Here is a 22,479-nt window from a genome sequence, read left to right as displayed (position 1 = left end):
GTGTGTGTGTGTGTGTGTGTGTGTGTGTGTGTGTGTGTGTGTGTGTGTGTGTGTGTGTGTGTGTGTGTGTAAAAATGTCCATGTTAAATACCTCAGCATTTAACTCATCCCCTTTGGGAGCTGTGGGCTGCCATCGTGTGGTGGAGAGCAGTCTGGGGTTAAGGGTCTTGCTCAGGGATCCGGAGGGAAGACGTACAGCAAAGGTCACCATGCCAGAGCTCGAACCCGTGACTGGCACATTGAAGACCAAAGCCTCTGTCCATGGGTCACATGCTAAATCCCTGCACCACCTCCGATCAGTTTCTTTTCTTAGGGCTCTGCAAGCTCATTGCTGTAGTCTATCTACAGCACCTAGTGTAGCAAGAGCCTCTCCTGCCCCTCAGGGTCCAGTAAATAAAAACCTGCCACATGAGGATTAGGGTGGAGATTAGTTAGGGGGAGTTAAGGTTATGGAGGGCAGCTGATAAAATTTGCTGAACATTTTTTCTATTCGTGTCACAGATCATTTTTTGAAAGAACCAAGCAGTGTCTTTGAAATCAAAGTTTCTTGAGCTGGGTTTCCTTGAAGATCGTCCAAAAGGTTTTCCTTCAGTTTTGAATAAAGTTTTAGTGAAACAGTTGCCTTCATTTCCTGTGATGAAGGGTTAGGGTTAGGGTTAGGCTGTGATGCTGCTTCAAACTTCTGGGCTCACTTTCATACTACAAAAGATGCTCTTATTCATTTCATTTGGAATATGGAAAAAGAGTAAACATCAAATGGAGTTAAGAAACAAAGTAATGTTGAATTGATTCATCAGGATGAATTTGTGCTTCTTCATGGGAATCATTTTTGGGCTGTGGTGAAGCATTCTACTTTTAGTTGCTTGTTATCTTGTGTTTCTGACTGAAAGAAGCGACTTTGAGTTTCAGGTTTCTCTCTGTGGGCTGATCACTTACTTTTTGGTCACTTGTATGTTTTGATGACTTGTAATATGGTAACATGGGGTGGTATATAAACATAATAAACACCTAACTGTCCTTACTGATTCGTACGAAATAGGAAATTGGGGGGATTTTAATATTATAAATCTAATTCCTAACAGATAAGGCATCAAGAATGAAGAGTCATAAGATGTTGCTTGATAACCAAGAGTAACATAGCCAAATATAGGAAAGATGCAAACAGCTAAAGCAGGCATCCCCAAAGTTTGTCCTGGAGGTCCGCTGTCCTGCAGGTTTTAGAGCTTTCTCTGTTTTAGCACAGCTCATTCTGGTGATTTTAGTTCTGCAAAAGCCTGTTAATCAACTATCAATGTAAATCAGCTGTGCTGGAGCAGGAAAACCTCTGAAAGCTGCAGGACAGCATTGGGGATTCCTGAGCTAAAGTGACATTTTCCTCCATTTTGGAAGTGGTTTCGGAGTGTATCAAACTGTCTTTCTCAGAGAAACCCCTTCGTAGTGCCATATGACCAAGAGGGGCAAGCAATAGTTGCCCCTGTTGGAAAAGTCCTATGGAAATTATGAAACTAAGAGGGATAATCTAGTAATCAATGAATCTTTAAATGTACAATTTTGATTTTAAGATGAAATTTCTATCCAGAACTCCTTAAAGTGGAAAATATTTAGTTTAATCTGGTCAAAAAAAATTGAATAGATAAATAACCCTAACCCTAATAAATAAAAATTCTAAATTATTGGTAACAGATTAATCGTAAGCAAAATTATGGTTAGTTACAGCTCTAGTTTGTTGGTTTCTTTGTATTTATTTATTTATTTATTTATTTATTTATTTATTTATTTATTTATTTATTTATTTATTATTGTTGGTTCCAGAACTCCAATTTTTTTTCCCCGGAAGTAGGAGTCCTTATGTGTCCGTCGCGTAACGACGTCCGTAAAGCTGAAGCAGATTCAGCAAAGCAGTCAATAGTTTTATTTACATACATATTGTTTTAAATAAATAGATAAAATTAGGAAACAGAGCTTTAAATTTGTCCGACTCTGAAAGACCAAAGGCTTCGCCAATACGGTCAACAGGGAGGCCCCTAATATACCCGGATGTGTTTCTAGCCGAACTCTTTAAATCGACCCACCTTTAGTTTCTAAGGCACAACAACGTGCGAGGAGATTAAAAGATCTAAAGAAAAATGCAGATCTCGAATATAAACGACGTGAAGGTTTATAACCTGAGCTTTGGAAAGTCTCTTCCAGAGGTAAAAGCTGCCGATATTTGATGATTTATTCCTTCCTCCATTTACAGGATAAACTATGATAGCAGCTGTTAAATCAGTGGAAAAGGAGAAATATTTTCTTTAATAACAGAGTAAAGATGGACTCTCTCCTGCATGTTTCCTCCTGAATCATGTCTGTGTTTCTGTTGCAGTGGTTGTCAGACCGAAAGAAAAGGCAGCTTCAAAAGAAAGATGTTGGTGAGCAGACATTACTTCACATTAGATTAGATTAGATTAGATTAGACTAGATTACACAGCTACAGGTTCAAGGCAACAGCTTCAGTGTCTTTGAAGCTGATGGTTAAATTCCCTGTTTCAGGCCAACTTTGTTTCCTCTTTTTGTTTTGCAGAAATCCAGCGGCGGATCGAGCTCATCCAGGACTTTGAGATGCCCACAGTGTCCACCTCCATCAAAGTGTCCAGAGATGGACAGTTTATCCTGGCTGCAGGTCAGACCGGCTTCTGGATTCATGGTTGATCACTTTAGAATCGGGGCAGATATTTACTGTATTGTTATCATAGTAAGTTTCTGGTCATAATAAGAATGTAGATGCCTAAACCAGGCCTGTCCAGTGTCTGTCCTGCAGGTTTCCCTGCTTCAGCACAGCTGGTTTCCACTGATTGCTGGTTTACAGGCTTTTGCTGAAATGCAAACATCACAATCAGCAGCAACTGAAGCTGAGAAACATTGAAAACCTGCAGGAAAGCTGCTGATTTAAAAACTCCAGAAACTTGGTGAATCGTCAGAATTTTGACCTTACTTGTTCTTTCTTTTTTTCTGTTGTTGCATTGACACATGTGGTTCATAGTAGATGTTGGGCCGCAGCTAACCATTATTTTGCAAATCGATTAATATGTCGATTATTTTTTGATTGATAATCGGATAGCCAAAGGTTCCTTAAAGAAGTTTTTTATGAAATTAAACCAGGTTAAAACTTTTCTACTTGAGGAGTTCTGGGTTATAGAGCATATTGACAGAAGAAAAAAGAAAATGTTTTAAAGGCAAAATATTTACCTTTTTAATTTACATTCTGGTATGATTGCTACTAAAGGTGGTTTAATCTGTCAGTAAAGACACTTTTTACAGTCTCTATACTCCAGTTAATGATTAATTGATTACTAAATTAGTTCAATAATTAATTGTTTCAGACATAACTACATGTTTAGAGATATAAACTGGTGACCTGACAAAGCTGATTTTAAGTTCTTAAAGTGTTTTTTGTGATTTTGAGACTTTGATCGCTGCAGTAAACGGTGATGGCTATAGTTACCTAAATAAGACTGTTAAAAAGTCATCTTTATATTTATCATGATAATATCTCACAGTATTGTGATAAGAGTTTAAGTGCAAATCATCCAGCTCTACTTCAGAGGGATGAAAATCTCTTTCCTCCCTCAGGAACATACAAACCCAGAGTTCGCTGTTATGACACGTATCAGTTGTCCCTTAAATTTGAGCGATGTTTGGATTCTGACGGTAAGTTTCTAAAATTTTTCCCGTTTTTTTTCTACCTCCCTCCAAATAAAAGGTTTAGAACTTTTCCTTTTCCCTCCCAACAGTTGTTGCGTTTGAAATCCTGTCAGACGATTATTCTAAGGTAAGAAAATTAAATTCTGCTCCTTTTGGATTTATTTGTAGTATTTTTATCAGTCCTTATTTAATGTAAGTTAATATTAGACAGATGGAGATGAAAGGGTTAAATGAGTCATAACCTGGTATTTTACCTGTGAAATCTTTCTGAAATTATTCCACCCGTTTTCATTACCCCCTTTTCCCACAAGTTGGCTTGTTTTTGTGCTCATTCATGGGGAAGTAGGAGTTGCCATGGTTTGTTTACCGTCTCTTACACAGAAGTTAGAAAATTAAACAAGCCATTTTTGAAGCTGTGAGAAAATTCATCTGTTCCGGGAAACCGCTCACTCAGCTGTCAGGCAGAAATTGATGTATCGGCCTCTTCGTTCTCGTCTTTGGTTATATCGAGGATATTTGCAGGAAAATGAACTAAAATCTGCTTAATAGTCTCCTGATGGCTGCAAATAAACAAAAAAAAGAGAATATCCAAGAACTGACTTGACTGAAACAGCAGTGTACCGACCATCGATGTCCATGATAGAGAATATATTAATACAATAATAATACAAACCTGATGGAAAAACTAACATTAAAGAAGAAATATTTACAAAAGGCTAAGACAAGTTGATATTGTGTAAAATAAAAAATCAAGCTAGAAGGATGGAACGTTCCTCCCACAGGCTACGCTGTTTGTTCGTTTCACATTCATTTAATATATTTTATCCAATTTTTCTGATCATTTTTGAGTTCCTTGTTTTTAATCTATAGTCGCTTGTTTTAATTTGGAAAATGAAGAACAAAATGATGGAATAGAGACAAGAGTGGTGATAGAAACACTAATTAATTAGTTAATAATGAGTCGCCACCCTTCCAGTATCGATCACACAGTGGGGGAAAACAGCAAAGGGTTTAAATTAGCACGACTCCAACACACGTTTTAATATTGAAAAGTTGGATTTCTGGCGATTTTGCCTTTAAGTATTCTACATATTATATTCTATATAAATATTATATTCAGTTTGACTTCCTCCTGCTCCTGATAATCATGGGAGGAATACATATTTGAAGAGACCCATATTTGATTTATTTCCTAAACAGATCTATGATCCCAGGACAGTTAAAACACCAAATCTTCTTCCCGCCTCAGAGCTGACAGTCACTTCCTGGTTCTGGGTCGGTTTGCTCCATTTCTCCCCATGAAACCAAAACTCTGCTTAGAACTTGATTCATGATGCAGGAAGAGTTTAAACAGAGAAGGTTTGGAGAAATCCTTCTGCTGCACAGCATGAAGGCTGCACAATAAATCTGAACCAATATGAAATAATTCTACTGAGCTCCAATCCTGAACCGCTCGGCATTCTGGGAAATGTAGGACAAGGAAAGGGTTTAGCTTCTCAACGACTCGCAGCTTAACTAAGATTGGTTGTAAAACTGATCTGTTTTTAAAGATTATTTTCAAACAAATTTAGAGATACTATTTAAATTTGATGTTTTTTCACTAAAACACAATAAATAATAATTACTGATATACCGTAAATCCTCTAATATTGGCCTGTATTCCATAAGCAGCCGGGTCTCTAATAATGGCCGGACTCGTATGCAGGCGGCGGCTATAATTAGAACCAACGATGTTCCTGGTCGGTCCTCAGCAACCTGTGATGGTAACATACAGGTACAGGTTTCTGCCGGTCATTAAATTATTGTTTTTTTTAATTAATGCCTTAATTGGCATTAAAATTCATTAAATGTGACTTTTATGGCATTTAAAATGCTTTATTTAAAAAATAAAATAAATTAAATATAAATAAGTTAAATATATCAGATTTAACTGGTTCCATGTTTGCGCGGAACTCCTCCTGGTTGATCCTAAAGCCAAATGTTTGCAAAAGCTTGAGGCACAGAAAAAGCTTGAGAATGGGGAAAATTCAAATATTAACAAAACAAATCCGGAGCTGCAGCTGATGGTAAAGATTACGAAGGAATTGGCCGTGTTTATATATATATATATATATATATATATATATATATCTATGAGAGCAATGGGTGCTTATTGATGGCATTAAAATAATTTCTAAGATCATTAAAAGAGCATTAAATTAGCGTTGCTCCTTTCTGTATAAACCCTGAAGTACCACAGGGGGGCAATATTTGCTAACGAATCCAATCCATTAGCATGGGAAGCCTCATCCTTAGCGCAGACAGTGGACCAGACAGACCGCTTGTTTAGTTTTTATTACTGAAATTGCAGAAAACAACTCGTGAAGTTTGAGCAGCTAGAAGAGCGAGGTGCGCGAGAACGCTGGCACCCTTTCTCCACCTGGATCTCCGCTCTTTTTGGCCCTCATGTCCCTCCGTTGTCGCACAAACTCGCCCCCACTTCCTCATCGCCTCGGGCGTATCTAGACCCACAGCGTATAGCACAAACCACGCTTCAATATTAAGCATAAATCAAAAATGTCTGCATCAAGCTCACTGCGACACTCTGCTGCAGGAGTATATCCAGCCACACAATCGTTCTGATCTGAAATAAACATGTGATCATCGGTAGGTCTGATGGTAACCAGGCAGCGTTAAAAGGACAGAATGGTGTTGGCCTTCATTGTTCTGAATTTCCCTTGAAATATAGGATTCTGGTAGCCTGCTTCCACTTAGCCTGACTCAGATAAAATTAGGCAGTGATGGCAGAACAGTTTTCATAATTTAAAAAAAAACGTTGTTTCGCAAATGTCAGTTTGGCAAAAAATTCCATTCTGTCTTTTTTTTTTTCATATTGCCAAGCAGAAAAATTGCAGCTGCTGGAAGATGTCTGAATAATTTTCTGTATATCGTCATGGTAACTGTAGTTTTTCAATAAATGAAGCTAGTATTTTATAGGTTCAAAGAGACACAAAATCAGTTTTTTATTCATTCCACTGGTCGTCTGTTTTGACCAAATAGAAATAGAGACCTGCCTCTAATTCAGGCCTCCTTCCAATAATGGCCTGGACCAAGATGCACCTGAGTGAAATAAAGGCCCCGTCCTATATTAGAGGATTTACGGTAAACTATTATAATTTAGTTTGTTGCAAGGATTTTACAGTTTGAAGAAATAGAAAATGACACCATATGCCGACCGTCACCAGGATGTGCATGAAGGAAGGCTATGGCTACTGCGTGCATCATTTAGGGAGTTTTCAATGGATTACTTCCTGAGCTTCTTGAGTTATTTACGGTCACAGGTAGGAGCTTCAGCCGGAGAGGAAGTGATGGGGCCGCTATGATTTAAGGAGGGCCTCGCATGCTGAATTTAGGACCGGCCCACTGGGCAAATGCCCGCTGTCACAGATTACCAGTGATTGTTAGTCATGGAGCTCCAGTGCTCTCCTGTCACAGCAACATATTCTGCTGAAGCCAATATTAATCAGTCTACAGTCCCTAAACATCTGGCAGTTTAGTCTGTCAGCTTCTGAGACGAATCGGTAAGGCTGGTCTGATGCCTGCCAGGTGTGATACCTGAACTAACAAATGAATGCTTGATGTTAAGATGATATTTAAGGCCTAAAGTTCTTCTTGCAGTGTGAGCTCACGGTTCCATCTTTGTTTTTGTATCTTATATTTGAACTGTCCATCCAGCGGACCAACAGGTTCTTCTGACTCCTCCATCTCGCTCATGTCAGACAGTTGAAGGGTAAAACAGGGCGGGAATGCATAATAAAAAAAAAATTGTGTAAACTCTAAAAATGAATCACCTTGCGTTAACGCGTTCATTGTGACAGCCCTAGTATTGTTTTTTACAAGTGTAAGATCCAAAGCATTTTTATGTTTGTCCTTTTGGCTAATTGTCTTATTCTCAAATGTCTCTTAGGTTCATTGATGCTGTCATAAGATCAGAACTTGAACTTACCCAACTGTTTTTCTTGCAGCTGGTCTTTTTGCATTGCGATCGCCACGTGGAGTTCCACGCTCAACACGGACACTACTACAAAACTCGTATTCCAAAGTTCGGACGGGACTTCTCCTACCACTATCCCTCCTGTGACCTGTTCTTTGTGGGAATGAGGTGAGAATGAACCCCAGTGTTTGTTGTCGAGGGAAACCCATCGTAGAGAACTAATACTGTTTGTGTTTGAACCTCCAGCTCAGAGGTTTACAGACTGAACCTGGAACAGGGTCGCTTTCTGAACTCCCTTCAGACAGATGCTGCGTACGTACAAACATGTTTGCTTTACTCGATGCTGGTTTGATTCATTATCCTCCAATCCGTCTTTGTTTGGTCGTCATTCAGGGAGAACAACGTATGCGACATCAACCCTGTTCATCATTTGTTTGCAACAGGAACCTCTGAGGTAAGCGACCTTTTGTTGATGCGCTTGCTTGTCTCTTTTTTGGCTCCACCCATAACGGTTAAATATAAGATAAAACTTAGGATGTGTAAACTTTACATTTAGCTGAAGAGCAACGTAAATATAGACACCGAGTATTCTGTAGATGATGTTTGTTTTATGCAGGTTGTTGTTTTCTCCTTTCTGCTTACATAAAACACAAAAAGTTGGACTTTTTTCTGAGTTTTAAAGAAGAACAAATGAGATGTTTTCTCCACCGTCCAATGGCCAATCCTTCATCACTATGTCCTATTCAAGCATCAATCTTTTATTGTTTTTTTATTGCTTTAATGAAAAGCTGTTTAATGATGAGCACAGATTTTTAGCTTCATTTTGATAAACGTGTGCGTTCTACAAAACTAACTTAATTAGGAAAAAGAAAAAAGCATTTTAAGCAAAGATTAATAAGATTCTGGTTTTCTTAACTGTGATTTTGTTTGTTCACCAGGGCAGGGTGGAATGTTGGGACCCTCGTGTGCGGAACCGGGTGGGCATGCTGGACTGCGCCCTGAGCAGCCTGACTGAGGGAACAGAGTAAGCCGCCATGATCTCTGCTGATCTCAGCGTCTGGAGCCACATGCTGCTTTTCTTCCTGCCGTTAAAATGATCTTTGTCTTTCAAACCAGGGACTCTGGTTTGAATCCATTTCACTTGGTTTAAAAGCCTGTGAGCAAATATTAATGAGCTGCTGGTGTAGCTAAAGGACTCAGCATTATATAGTAGTAAAAATGTCTTCCTTGGTTTCAGATATTATTCCTCAGGTTTATCTTTGTGGTGATTCCTGTCACCCTCTGCTTGCTAACAGGGTTCAGGGTTTACCCTTCGTCAGTGCGCTGAAGTTTAACGGCTCCCTCACCATGGCAGTAGGAACCAGCACTGGACAGGTGGGTAGAATAATACCATCGTTCAAATTAAAATATTAACATAGCATGAATATGACTGCATTTACATAAACTTTTCTTTATTTTTAGAAAAACAAAAAATACGAGTTATTATACCCTCTATAGTAGGGGTGGAACGGTTCACAAAATCCACGGTTCGGTTCGATTCACGGTTTCTGGTCACGGTTTTCGGTTCGATTCGATACATGTTGATTGTTACACTGAAATTCCATAAAAAATTATGAAATTAATGAAAAAATCCCCCAAAAAATAATGGATTGTAATTATTTTAAATGATCCGCGGAAACCCTGGATCATTTCCGTATGTTTTACTGCTTTGAATGTAATCATCTGGCGCATGCCCTCTAACCTTTCAACAGCCAGATGCATGTCTCGCTCATGTCTCGCTCCGCCACATGCATCTGGCTGTTGTCAGGTTACATGCTCTCTACCATCTCCAAGGAACTCAGAGGGGAGCGGACGAAGCCACAGTGGAGGCTGTAGGCTTTGCTTTGAGCAGCCGGTCTGGAGCGCAGCGGGGGTTGCTGACGGAGTATGAGGGATTTCGGGGTTAGCATGACATGTTGCTGTTAGCATAAACAAAACGTGTTGCACAATGCTTGCACACTGTTGCACTTTTATCCACAACTTTCTTTCCGCCGTCATCGTAGGTCACTCTAAATGCAAAGTGGTCCCATACAGCAGACCTATAAAGTGCTGCTGGCGCGTCTTCCAACTCCTGTTCTTTCCCACTCGCCAGTCCGACACAATTCTCCACAACAACTGATTTTTTCCCTGCTACACCCGGCTACGCTGCTTCGCTTCTTCTTATTCTTGTTTACTACTGGCGGTTGGCTTTGGTCGCAGTACCGCCACCTTCTGCTCTGGAGTGTAATCGCTTCCTCTATGAGAAAAAGGAGCAGCGCATGAACCGAACGCAACACACGCGAACCGAACCGAGACAGTCAAACCGAACGATTCTGACGGTTTTCATAAATCGTCTCATCCCTACTCTATAGATTCAACGAAGGAAATAGAATTAAACATTTTATCCCAAAATCCCTCCCTGCAGCGCTTCCTGAAGAGTTTAGACCTTTTAGAGCCCATTTTATACTCTTTCACACCCACCATGGTGATTTAAATAGCCTTTAAAGTCGTAGGGAAATCATTTCATGTCAAATCATTCTGGCTTAAACATGTATATAAATGTGCTCTCTATCAGACCATATTGTCCCAAAATTTAGAAAATATCTATTTAAAAAAAAAAAAATCCTGTCCTAAAATCTGTGTTTTTTCTCCGTTATCCTCTGCAGGCCAGTTAGTTCTACGTCAGCCTGAACACCTAAATTCAGCCAATCATACATCAACGGTCATCTGTCAATCAAATGTTATTTGGTCATAGCATCTTGATTCATATGTCGCAGCTAATATACGCAGCAGTTGAAACCAGAATCCTTTCCGCTGTCCATAGCGTTCCTTGACAGCGTCGTTTCTAAGTCACCAATTTAGTGCTACTTGGTCCCAATGGAATTTCCCATTGGGAACCTGCTAGCACTAAGATGCTAACTGGTTAGCAAGATGCTTCCCACAAACCGGCCACAAACAAAAGTCTTGCAAATCTTCTGCCACAACAATCCCGCCTCCTTTATAATCGACCAATCACATTCACTTTATTCACTGGTGTAAAGTCGTGCACCACTGGGAGAATTCGGAGCTGAAACGGTTGGAACGGCCGCTTCCCTACGACTTTAAGTGAATGTCTATTATAACACCTATTGAAAAAGTTAGGGAAATATAACCTTTAATTTTAGTTCAGTTTCTTACATGAGAATCAACATTTTACTTTTTTTTTTTCCTTTAAAATCACAGATGCCACCAGTAGTGAACCACTAGTGAACCTGCAGATTGTGAGCGAAGTGCTCTGTTAGGAACCATCAGATGCTTGGATGGAGTAATAAGGGCATTCAGATGCACTGCATCAAAATTAGGATTAACTTGAGAGAAACATTACGACTATTTTTCCTAAAGTTGTTCATCCGTGTTTAGAAGATGTGAGCAGACTTACTACCTTCACTTAGGATTTATAATGACTCAATGTAAATAAATGTATTTAGTAGTAGATGAAATAGATGGATATAAAGTTATAAGTTATTATTGTCCTATTGTCCTCTTTCTGCTCTCTCCTTCATCTTCCTTTGTCCCCCAGGTGCTGTTATACGACCTGCGCTCCAGTCGACCGCTGCTGGTCAAAGATCATTTCTACAACCTCCCGATCAAGTCGCTGAACTTCCATGAGCAGCTTGACCTCATCGTTTCCGCCGACTCCAAGATAATAAAGATGTGGAACAAAGACTCGGTAAAGGAGAGCGGCTGCACTCCCTGTTCTGTTTACTTAGTCTTTTTATCAGCAGTGATGATGTGTGTGAATGAGTCAGAGAGGAAGGTGATGTGGTGTAATGTCTGTGAATCATATTCTTTTTTTTTTATGCCCTACAGGGAAAGTTGTTCACCTCCCTTCAGCCTCAGACTGATATCAATGATGTCTGTATTTACCCTAAATCAGGTGAGACCAAACCTTCCTGTGGTTTTATTGTTGTCTTGAGATGACAGAAGTTTTTCCATAAGCTATACATGATGCACCGCTTCTTTCTGTTTTAACTGGTTCAGCGAAACGGATACGGTAGAAACTATTTTAGCTGGAGGTGATGAAATAGAATGAGCTTTATAAAACTCCCTGTTTAGATTAGTTTAAAAGCAGAACCTTTAAGGCTGATTTATACTGAGAAACCAGGTCGTCTGCGTTTGTTTGCAGTGAACGAAGATATGCCCCGCCCCTTCCACAGACACTTTGCTAAACCTCTCTAAAACTGTAGGTGACCGCAGACAGAAGGCCTCTGATTGGTCAAATCTACATCCGCTCTGATCCGATATAATGATCCTACTATAAAGGAAAAAAAAAATCTGTGTTATGTGGACGTCATATGTTCTGTATATTTCCCCATGCACCTTTTTCTTTGTTTGGCGCATTCTTCTTCTTTGACTATTTGAGCTCATGTAACGAGTAAATTGCTCCACAGTGTCAATCAATCAATGAAATGACATTAGAACAGACATAAACTCGGTCAGTACCTCTTCCCTCCACCAGGGGGACGTCCAGTCAGGGCTGCCACTGACATGATAATTTTTTATAGAATTTATTTTCATATTAAAACATATTTTTAGGTTTTATAATTTGGAATATAGTTAAAAGAGAAAATGTTATCTTTAGTATTAATTAATACTCTTTAAAATAATGAATTGTATGTTTTTCTTACTTTAAATAGGACTAAATGATGCCATGAGGTTTTTGATTGTTGGGTGAAAACAAAGTAGGATTATTTACTCTCCTTGAATTTTATTTCTTTATGCAGTCAACCTCTGGATGGCGCCATTTCTTCTTCTCTTCTAGCAGCTTGTTTGTTTCAGCCTCTGTTCATTTTAGTTAGAAGAGCAGCAGCTATTTATGAGCTCATATGATTTCGTGCCCTTAGCTCAACTTTTATACGACTTTCTAAAACAAATCATTAAAGTCGTAAAAAGGCTTCATCTGACTTCCACCCTGTGTTTGGTCTCATGAACAGGAATGCTGTTCACAGCCAATGAAGACCCCAAAATGAACACGTTCTACATCCCGGTGAGTACAGACACATGGCAGAAGAAACCGTCTGAGGAAACGGTTTAATCAAAGGAACTTCATCCACTTATGATCATTAGATGAATTAGGGCCTTTAGTTGTGACCATCCTGTTTGACAGACCCTCCATTAATATTGAAAACATGAAGTAGGTGCATGTGAAGTTATTGGTTTTTCCCTCTAATATATTGATATAATATATACTATATATTATATTAATATTATATACTATACCCTAAAAAGGTGAAAACAGTTTTTCTAGATAATTTTCAAGATAATTAAAGTCATCATAAACCAGAAGACGTTGATGAACTTCCCTGGAAACCAAAAAAAGAAAACCTTCAAACCATCCGTCTGCTAAAGAAAGGGTGAGAGGAAGATTGACCACAGACTGGAAGCAGGTTAGAGTGACGGTCAGGTTAATGATGGTCTATAATGGTGCCACTGGTACTGATTCATCACATGAAGTGTTTGGCATAAAGAAAAGAGGCTTCCTCCATGTTGATGAGCTTCATTGGTCAGGGTTAGCGTCACAGTTAGGATCCCAGGTAGAAACCAGAACTGCTTGGATGAATAAAACAGGCTAACGTGAGGCAAAGGCTGAGGAAGGAGCGGATACCGTATTTTTCGGACTAAAAGTCGCACCTTTTTGAAAGGTTCTTCTGATAACTGGTGCTTGGTGGGCTACTGCAGGAAGGCCGCTTTGTTTATTTCATTAAGGAGCCTCTCAGAAGCAGCGATAACGCAACAGTTGCCTTGTGGCCTACTCTGGTTGTTTTAAATATCACCACTACTATCATTAATCACTACCGTTATATAGTGATACTGATACCTGGCTGTACAGCATCGGTCGATATCGATACCATCTGTTTGAAATAATGTGTTTGTATATATGGAGAACTGCAGACTACTAGGATGTAAAATAATCGCCATCATGGCGTCAAGCTGCTGCCTTCCTTTGTGAAGCAGGAAACAGACTAAAACAAAGTGAATCCAGTAGAACTTTTTATTGCCGACCTGGAATGGGGGACAATAGTTGAAGAAACTTTAGGCTCTCAAAATGATATCGATGCCCTATTGGTTGGTACTCACTAATACTGATTGCACAATTTTAGTGCTGAATCGGGGCCCCGCCCCATATTGGTATCAGTGCAACACTAGTTATAGGCGTACATGTAAAAGGCCTGGTCTGCAGACCTATTTTATAGCCTGATTTACACTTTGAATGAGTTTGCTTTTAGAACAGTTTAGCGCTCAGGCTCATCGCCTCATGGCCCTTTGTCAATAAACCTGCAGTCACCATCGAGGAGTTTCATTCTTCTTTAAATTTCTAACCTATTTTTTACTGGATCCAAACTGTCGTTCAGCGGCCATGTTGCCGTTTCCGACTGCGTAGTTAATTACTTTCAGCTTGAATTCAGCAGTATACGAGTTTCTTTTGGGTGGCATATTTCTATTCATTCGTTGTTGTTATAATGCTAATTCATTTTGTTGTGGTATGTAGTAACCAGTAATATAATACATGTTGTTATGTGCAAAGCTGCATAGCGCCCTCTCGTGGTGAAAAAAACGTATATATGTCGCACCAGAGTATAGGTCGCATGGCCAGCATAACCCTGAAAAAAGTGCAACTTTCAGTCCGAATAATACGGTATCTAGAAAACAGAAGGTCGAGACGAGGAAACCAATAAAATCAATCAGCTGAGAGACGACGACAAACATCGTCTAGTTTTCCTACAACTTAGTGTTAATTTAAAGTGGGCTCTCTTAAAAAGGGAAAACAAACATTTGTAGCCTCATCTTCATTTGAAGGTTAGATGACGGAGGATGGATTATTAGTCCAGCCTGGAAATAGAAGTGAAGTCACTATAAAAGTCCAGAATTAATCTCTGAAAGCAGCTGCTTTAAAAGCAGCACTTTAGAAGCAAACAAAAGAAAAGAAAGCTGCTTGTTTTTGGCTTCTGATGCTCAGAGACGGAGCAACGTGTCCTGTGACTCACAGGGGGGGGGGTGTATACTGTAAACCCAGAAAATGAGGGCATTCCTGCTGGATCAACCTTCATCCTAGATACAGCTTCACCAGATCCCCTGAGAACTTTTTATGGTAACATTTTTTTATTGCAAGTTTTAAAAGTTTACCAAATAAATCGTAGTTAAAGAAAACCTTTTAAACCACATGTGAGCCGAACATATAAACAGCAAACCTTATCTGAGTAATTCAGCTCCATTACATGCAACCCATTTCATTCCAGTTCGATTATTTACTTTCTTAAGTCAAAAAATACTAATTTAATGAAACTGCTCTGCACTAACAAATAAACCTCATGAACTTCTCTGTTTTTCTTCTACATTGAGCTTTAAAAAAGGGTCATTTTACTACAAATAAAATATTAAAGCTAGAATCGGAACTTAAAACATTCACTGTGTTTGTTTTAGTTTGATTAAAGATGAATGTTTGTAACTAAAGTGTTTTTAGTGAGAATGAGAAGAAAAGTGAAGCTAAAAACAGAATCCTAGAACCAGCTGCTTATTTAGAGTTAAAACTTTGATCAAAAATGATTCACTAACATGGAAGAAAAGACTTTAATTTATGCTGTAAAACTGACGGTAATATTTCTAAGTTAAAGAGCCTTTCTGGGTTCGAAGCGGCTCATTAACTTGTTGTTCTCGCTTTGATCCACAGTCTGATGGGATTTTCTGAGAAGTGCATTAAAGGTCTTTGCTTGCATGAAGTGTTTCTTGTCTGTTTTTTTTTTTTTTTCCAGAGTCGGTGAAGAAACTTTCAGAGAAGATTCTTTAATGTGCTCTGGCTTGTAAAGGCAGCGCGCTTTAGGTGTTTCCTGCAGGATAGAAGTATTTCTCTTTATCTAATGCGAGGGAACCTTCAACTCCTTTGCCTACAGTCTTTAAAACAGTTAATATTCAAAATTGTGTTTAACTGAAAGCGTATTTTCTAGTTGTTATCAATGAAGTGAAGAATTAGAAAATAAAGCAAACTTTTTCCAGAATTGTTGCATAAGGTGTGACTGAATGCAGCTGCTGTTCATGCCTGAACGCAGCAGCGTTATTAAAGAGGGAGCAAAGTTCCAGGCTGACAGAATAATCAATAAATGAAAGGGTTGTTTTTTAAACTTCTCTTTCTTTTAATGCAAATGAAAATAAGAATTGGATCAAAGGTTTCAACTGTTGGTGAAAGAAAGGTATAAGCAAGTTTGGATTTAAAGCAAGTTTTTAAATACCTTTCCATCTGTCAAGCTTTGACTTACCTTTACTTTTCTATTCAGTTTATTTCTATAGCTCCAGTTCACATCATGTCATCTCAGGTCACTTTATAGATCCACATCAACCAGATCATCCAGTCAGATTGATTCAAAGTTTTCCATCTAAGGAAAACCAGCTGATTGCATCGACTCATTGACTCTTCAGCAATCCCTCACACTAAGCATGCTTGTAGCGACAGTGGAGAGGAAAAACTCCCTTTGAACAGGAAGAAACCTCCAGCAGAACCAGGCTCAGTGTGAGCGGCCATCTGCTGAGGCCCACTGGGGTTCAAGGAGACAGAAGCAGACATAGAAAAAGAGGCATAGATACAAAAGGCAACTGTCAACCAGCTCCACAGGCGGCCCCGTCCAGGAAACACACAGCCAGGCAGACGAGCTCCGAGCCAGCTCCCATGTCAGAGGATGAAGAGAGCACATCCAGTTAGTCACAGTCAGAGAAACAGGACTACACTGGAAAACAGGCCAAGCTCCAACATCTAGAAATAAAGGTGTTGATGGCAGCAGCACAGCTGATATTTCTCTCCAGGATGGAGTCACAGCCAAACAGGAACAGACCAGATGAAGCTACTATGAGAAAAAGCAGAGAGAGCAGAACGTTAGAGATTGAACTAACAGATTCTGCAGAGTGGGAGAATAGAGATAGAATGAAATAGAGATAGAATGATGAAATGGGGGTCCCTATGTCCTCCAGCAGTCTAAGCCTATAGCAGCAGAACTATAGAGATAGAATGAAGCAGAGAGAGCAGAACGTTACACGCTTTCAAGCTTATTGGTAAAATGGAAACTGACTGGGATCATCATCATCATCATCTTTCATTTCTGAAAGATGATGATGATGATGATGATGATATTGTTTGACAGGGTTAGGGTTTTTTATTAGACAGTACCAGTCCATCCAGCTATCCATCCATTTTTAATCCATCCATCCATCTTTAATCCATCCATCCATCCAAGATTCACTTAAAGCCATTTTTTTTGTAAATGTCTGCCAAAAAGGTATTGCTATCTTTTTCTATTATTTATAAAAGGTTTGCTAAACTTTGAAAAGTAGAACATGCAAAATGTGAACTTATGTCATGAAGCTCACTAGAAAAACAATCTAGAAATAGGTAAAAATATCCTAAATTAAGTGTATTTACCCATACTTTGAGTGGGTAAAGGAGACTGCCAATGGAATGAGTATTTTTCTATATTTGGATAATATGCACTTTAAATATTTTAAGTGTAAATTGTCTTGTTTTATTGGCATAATGTCTCTTTTACCTCCTCAATTCAAGAACAAATGCACTTATTTTAAGAAAAAATGACTTATCTGGAATTAGATTTTTTCCAGTGCAGTGCTTCAATGGTCTAATTGGTTTCCTGAGAACGACTGAAGACAGCAGTCCCTCACAGGACTGTCTGCTTCACAGGAGAAAAAGCTTCTGTTTGAATCTGAACACATCTTTATAAATATGCGTCGTTCTTCTGGCCAGAATGGAAGCAGATGTTCCTGTGCCGCCTAAATGGGAAAGCTGTTTGAAGTTTGCCGCTCTTGTGTTCAGGCATTGGGCCCCGCTCCTCGCTGGTGCTCCTTCCTGGACAGCCTGACGGAGGAGCTGGAGGAGAGCCCGGAGTCCACGGTGTACGATGACTACAAGTTTGTTACCAGGAAGGACCTGGAGAATCTGGGTGAGACTCACTGACATGAAAGGTTTAGAGAAATACGATCGCTGAGGACGGTCAGACTATCTGGGGATCGATTGAAACGCTTCAGATGTGTCGGCAGAGGAGCCCAGAGGGGTTGAATGAACAGAGGAATGCAGCGTCAGCAGGGAGGAGATCAGGTGACAGTAAGCAGGACAGTGGTTGGTTGGTGGGGAGTAAAGGGGGGGGGGTCCTGTTGATTTACAGGAGCCCCGTACTGCAGCTGTTACATAACCAACCGAGGTCGGCTGAGTTTAACCGTAGAGGTTCCCAGGAAAAGCTCCTCCAGCTTCCTGCTGCTCCCAGTCACATCCCAGCGATTAATGACCCCAGAAACATAAATCAGCCTCTTTATTTACAGATAGAATGAAATAAATCTGTTTTTACTCATTTTATCTTCCCAGAATAAAGGAAAAAATCCTGTTTCACCAATAATGTAAAAAAGATACTTTTCTCTCTTTTTCCATCTTTTAAGTCCAACTGTTGCTAATTTCTGCTCACGTCTCTAAAGGCTCGCTTACTTTACCCGTAGATCAGGTGTTGTATATGAAGAGGCGTCCATGTTTGTTTTTGCATTCATCCGCATGTAGAAGCAGGTTATGCTCCGATTGTTTCCAGTTTTCGCTGTAATGATTGTTTATTCCTCAACAGATAAGAGGCACTTTACCTTTTATCTTCTGTTTCGTGGTCATCATATAAAATGGATGTAAAGGGGGGTGACCCCCCCCTGGTAACGATATATAAAATGGGCTTCCTATGCGATGAAGTGTTTTCCAATCCTGGAAGACCAGAAGGAAAAGAATCCAACCATTTCCATGGTCCACTCCTCTAGATGCATGTCCAACTGTGTCTCTGTCCTCCCATTATTTATTTACCGCCTATCCATTCGTCCAATCTGCAATATTTTAACCCTTTATCGGGCAAGTTAGCCTTTTTGATCGCTTCCAATCCGTAGATGCGTAGCGAGGATTTTTTTAGGTGCATAACGACAAAAAAATGTCACTGCCAGTATATTAATGGCTCTAAGGTTACGTTGGACCCAAAAAAAATGTTTCTTTCACTCTGAGTGTTTTTCATCATTTTCTTCTAGAAGCGCTTTTGTTGTTTTTCTTAATATATTCAGACAAGTTACCGTTTCTTGTTATTACATTGACATTAATTTATGATTTCCAAAGTATTTCACTGTGTGCCCTATAAAGGGTTTAGGTTGTAAGTTCCTAAAGGATCAGATTTTCCCCCCAAAGACTCACATAGAATGTAATTTAAAGCCATTCTGTTGTCTAAATATCTTGTGTATGTTTTGTTTTCCAGGTTTGTCTCACCTGGTGGGATCGCCTCTGCTCAGAGCCTACATGCACGGCTTCTTCATGGACATAAGGCTGTATCATAAGGTGGGCTGTTTGCTTCCATAGCAGGTTGTTCCCATCTTTAAAATATGTTGGATCATGAGGATCAGATGGATTCCTAAAAATGAGTCCTATTCTGTTTTGGTTGCAGGTGAAAACCATGGCTAATCCTTTTGCATATGAGGAATACCGCAAGGATAAGATCCGGCAGAAGATCGAAGAGTCCAGAACGCAGAGAGTCCAGATTAAGGTGAGGAACATTTTTAATGGAAGGGAGGGGTACATTACTTGACATTTCTTAAGTTACTGATCATTTCAATCAGGATTCCTCTGGTTTCAACAAGCTGAACCCGTGTTGTTTTTGTGCCCTCATCCTGTCCTAACTTGCTACATGAACCTATAGGAAGCTCTTAGAAACATGATTCAAGGGTGTGAGCAGCAGAGTGTGTGTCATAAGGTGTTGTTCTGGCGTGTAATCAAGCGTACGCTTCGTTATGATGAAACAGAAGCTGCCCAAGGTGAACAAGGAGCTGGCCCTCAAGCTGATGGAGGAGGGAGACGAAGAGGCAGAGCTGGCTTCCAGGAAGAAAAAGGGAAAGGTGGGAAAGTGGTCACACCCTGACTTTACTCAGAATTGACCAACAAACGTCAAGCTGTAACAAAATGTTCTAACACACTTTTATAAATCATAGCCTTATGTTTCCTAAACAGCCTATCAGGCATGAGTTCAGTTCAGGAAATGATCCTCCATGTTTCCTCTTGGTGAAATGGGCAGGCGGTCCCCAGCATCCTGGGAGACGACCGTTTCAAGGTGATGTTCGAGAACCCGGACTTCCAGGTGGACGAGCAGAGCGAGGAGTTCCGGCTGCTCAACCCCATCGTCTCCAAGGTGGGACAGAAGAGGAAGAAGAAGCTGCGCCTGCAGGCTCAGCAGGAGGCCGCCGTCCAGCAGGTACGCGCCGCCATGGCGGCGATGCTAACAGCAGAGTTCATATTAAGAAACCTACGGAGGCCGAGAGCCGTCCTTTCCCTCTAAGACTTTTTCACTGTGATTTTCTCGTGAAAACAAGTTAGTTTTTCATTATCTAAATATAACAAAAACGTTTTCTCGTGATAACGAGATGATTGATGTTAAAACTGATTACATCCTTCAATACCACAACATGGGAGAAGATCTATAAGTCATGGCAGCCGGTGTTTAATCCTGAAAATAATCCTGTTTTTAACTTTTATGTAACGAGACCAGATTGTTGGTTTGATGATTTGCTTCCACCTCTGATTCATAAGCAGTTCGACCTTCTTAGCGCCGGTGTTTTCCTGAACAGCGCCGACTGTAACAGTTATAAGATGCTTTAACCCCCAAAATTAGTCCAGATTAAAGATTTTCATTGAAAGGCAGTCAGATTTGTTTCTACTGTATTTCATGCAATCCAATCATCCATCATGACCTGACAATGAGAAACTAAAAACAGGCGGTCCTGTAACTTCATAACTAGGGGCCCTGCAGGCATGGATGGACTGGGAATCCAGGGCTGTTGGCCAGCCTCAATCATTACTCACACTGGTTAATTATCTCGCTCTTCAGAAATCAATAACTGTTTTCTAGCGATAACGACATAATTATAAATTTGACCGCTCTCTGCTTCCGTAGAAACCAAATGATAGAATCGGGTTTTTTGATCAAAAAAGCTCATTTATTCATAAATTTGCATGGAATGAAGGAAAGTGACTCGCGTATCAATTAGGTTGTTTGAACTCCATCATCTTCTCTGTTTAGGCGGCTGATGAAGAAGAGGAGCCAGAGGGCCGAGCCAGCTCAGAGGAGGAAAGCTCCGACGACGACAAGAGCTGGGTGGAGGAGGTGAGGGAGCAGCGGAGGTTACTGCGGCAGGAGGACAGAGACCGGCGGCGGCAGGAAAGGAGGGAGGCCGACCGGAGCACCGTACTGCTGGAGCGGGGAGAGAAACCCGAGAGCAAGAAGACGAGTCAGCCGCAGTTTTATCAGATCAAGGCCGGAGAGGAGTTCAGGAGTTTTGGCGACATGGCCCGCAAGCAGAAGCTGCAGAAGTACGCGGCGTGTTTTTATGGAGAGCGGCTGTCCTGTCCTCATCGCTCTGTTTGCTAATTGGCTGTTTGTTTCAGGGCTTCTCTGGAGGAGCGGCTAAAGCTGGAGGAAAGCTCAGGGATCAGCAGCAGCGCGGTGGACACAGCAGTGGGCAGCAAACAGCTGACATTCACTTTAAAAAAGGTAGAGATGCTGATGTCACAGCGCTTTGCTGCAGCAGAGTGGCACGCCAAGATAAGACAGCATGTTAACTGTAAACGAAGTGACTCAGAGAGGCTTAAGGTGAAGGAGAATGAGTTGAGAACCTTAAATCCTGGTTGTGTTTAGCAAACTCCACACATTTCTGCTGTTAGAACAGAGAAGGCCTCTACCATCATCGCTGATCGCAAGAAGCAACTTGTTCCTGCAGTTCTCTGTTGCTGGTGACGGTTTTTACTCATCCTCCTCACTAATTAGCAGGACAAATTTCTCCTTAAAGTGTGAAAAATCAGTTTTCTCTGCTAAATGATCTTTAATATCAGATGTTTATTAAAAAAGCAACAGTTGAATAACATGAAGGTAAAAAGTGAACCAGAGGACTGAAGTTACTTCCACACAGCAGATGTTGAACATCTGTATTTCTGCCCTGTGTTCAGTCGGAGCAGCAGCGGAAGCAGCAGCAGGCGGAGAAGGAACACCACGAGGAGAGGAAGAAGCTGAGACGCTCTGCCGGACACCTGAGCAGTGCTCGTGGGAGAGGAAGAGGACGGGGGAGAGGAAGAGGAAGGGGCCGTTACTAAAGAGAGACCCCACAACTTGCAAACTCAGATCAAATGTTTCTCTGACCTTTTTCCTCAGCCTCCTTCTTCCATTGGTGGGAGAGAAAAATCCTGCAAGACTAAAAGAGATCTTGACATATTTAGTGATAGATCCGTCTGTCTCCCGGGTGGTCTGAGCGTCCTGTCTGAACGCCATGCAAATTAAAACAGGTTACCTCTGTGAACGCCTGTTTTAATATGAAACGAATGGCGTCTCTTATTCTCGACTGCAAATTGAGCTGTTGGTTGAGATTTCCAAGGAAACTCCTTCTAAAAAATATATTTTCTAACCAGGAGAGACGCAAATGTAATTTTACTGTCCTTTTTTATATATTGCTAATCCATAATTATGTTATTGTATAAAGCAATCGATGGACATTTGCAGTATATTTGTATAAAGATGTGTTTTTACTGTTTAAAGCTGTGGCATTAGTTATTATGGCGTCCAATCACACTGTAGTTTATTAATTGACTTTATTGATCCAACAGTGGAGAAATTTACTCGTTCTGTCGCTCAAAGGTCAGAAGGAAGAAGGTGCCAAGAGGAGGAAAAGGTGCATGGGGGTATATATATATAAATATATATATATATATATATATATATATA

At 40.3% G+C, this 22,479-nt stretch overlaps 1 protein-coding gene across 1 annotated transcript; it reads left to right on the top strand.

Annotated features, from left to right (window-relative positions):
• Window positions 1–2,064: 2,064 nt before the first annotated feature.
• Window positions 2,065–22,431, top strand: nol10 (nucleolar protein 10). Its single transcript, XM_015384853.1, has 21 exons — window positions 2,065–2,192; window positions 2,363–2,408; window positions 2,561–2,659; window positions 3,610–3,687; window positions 3,771–3,808; window positions 7,686–7,822; window positions 7,901–7,966; window positions 8,048–8,108; window positions 8,593–8,678; window positions 8,950–9,028; window positions 11,232–11,381; window positions 11,522–11,588; window positions 12,646–12,698; window positions 17,523–17,649; window positions 18,976–19,055; window positions 19,162–19,260; window positions 19,517–19,609; window positions 19,786–19,962; window positions 20,788–21,077; window positions 21,153–21,258; window positions 21,711–22,431. The coding sequence occupies exons 1-21, from the start codon at window positions 2,127–2,129 to the stop codon at window positions 21,852–21,854; spliced, it is 2,142 nt and encodes a 713-aa protein (XP_015240339.1). The 5' UTR covers window positions 2,065–2,126; the 3' UTR covers window positions 21,855–22,431.
• Window positions 22,432–22,479: the final 48 nt, after the last annotated feature.

This window comes from Cyprinodon variegatus, unplaced genomic scaffold, assembly GCF_000732505.1.
Source record: "Cyprinodon variegatus isolate N-32 unplaced genomic scaffold, C_variegatus-1.0 Scaffold325, whole genome shotgun sequence".
Lineage (NCBI taxonomy): Eukaryota > Metazoa > Chordata > Actinopteri > Cyprinodontiformes > Cyprinodontidae > Cyprinodon > Cyprinodon variegatus.
The sequence above is the reverse complement of the archived record's forward strand: the minus strand, read 5'-3'. Positions and strand labels throughout refer to the sequence as shown.

Excerpts from the sequence above, each read along its gene's own strand:
- nol10 (XM_015384853.1), top strand. The coding sequence starts at position 2,127 with ATGCAGATCTCGAATATAAACGACGTGAAGGTTTATAACCTGAGCTTT. Across the intron at positions 7,967-8,047 it reads TCCCTTCAGACAGATGCTGC|GGAGAACAACGTATGCGACA; the intron begins GTACGTACAAAC and ends GTCGTCATTCAG. Across the intron at positions 21,259-21,710 it reads TGACATTCACTTTAAAAAAG|TCGGAGCAGCAGCGGAAGCA; the intron begins GTAGAGATGCTG and ends CCCTGTGTTCAG.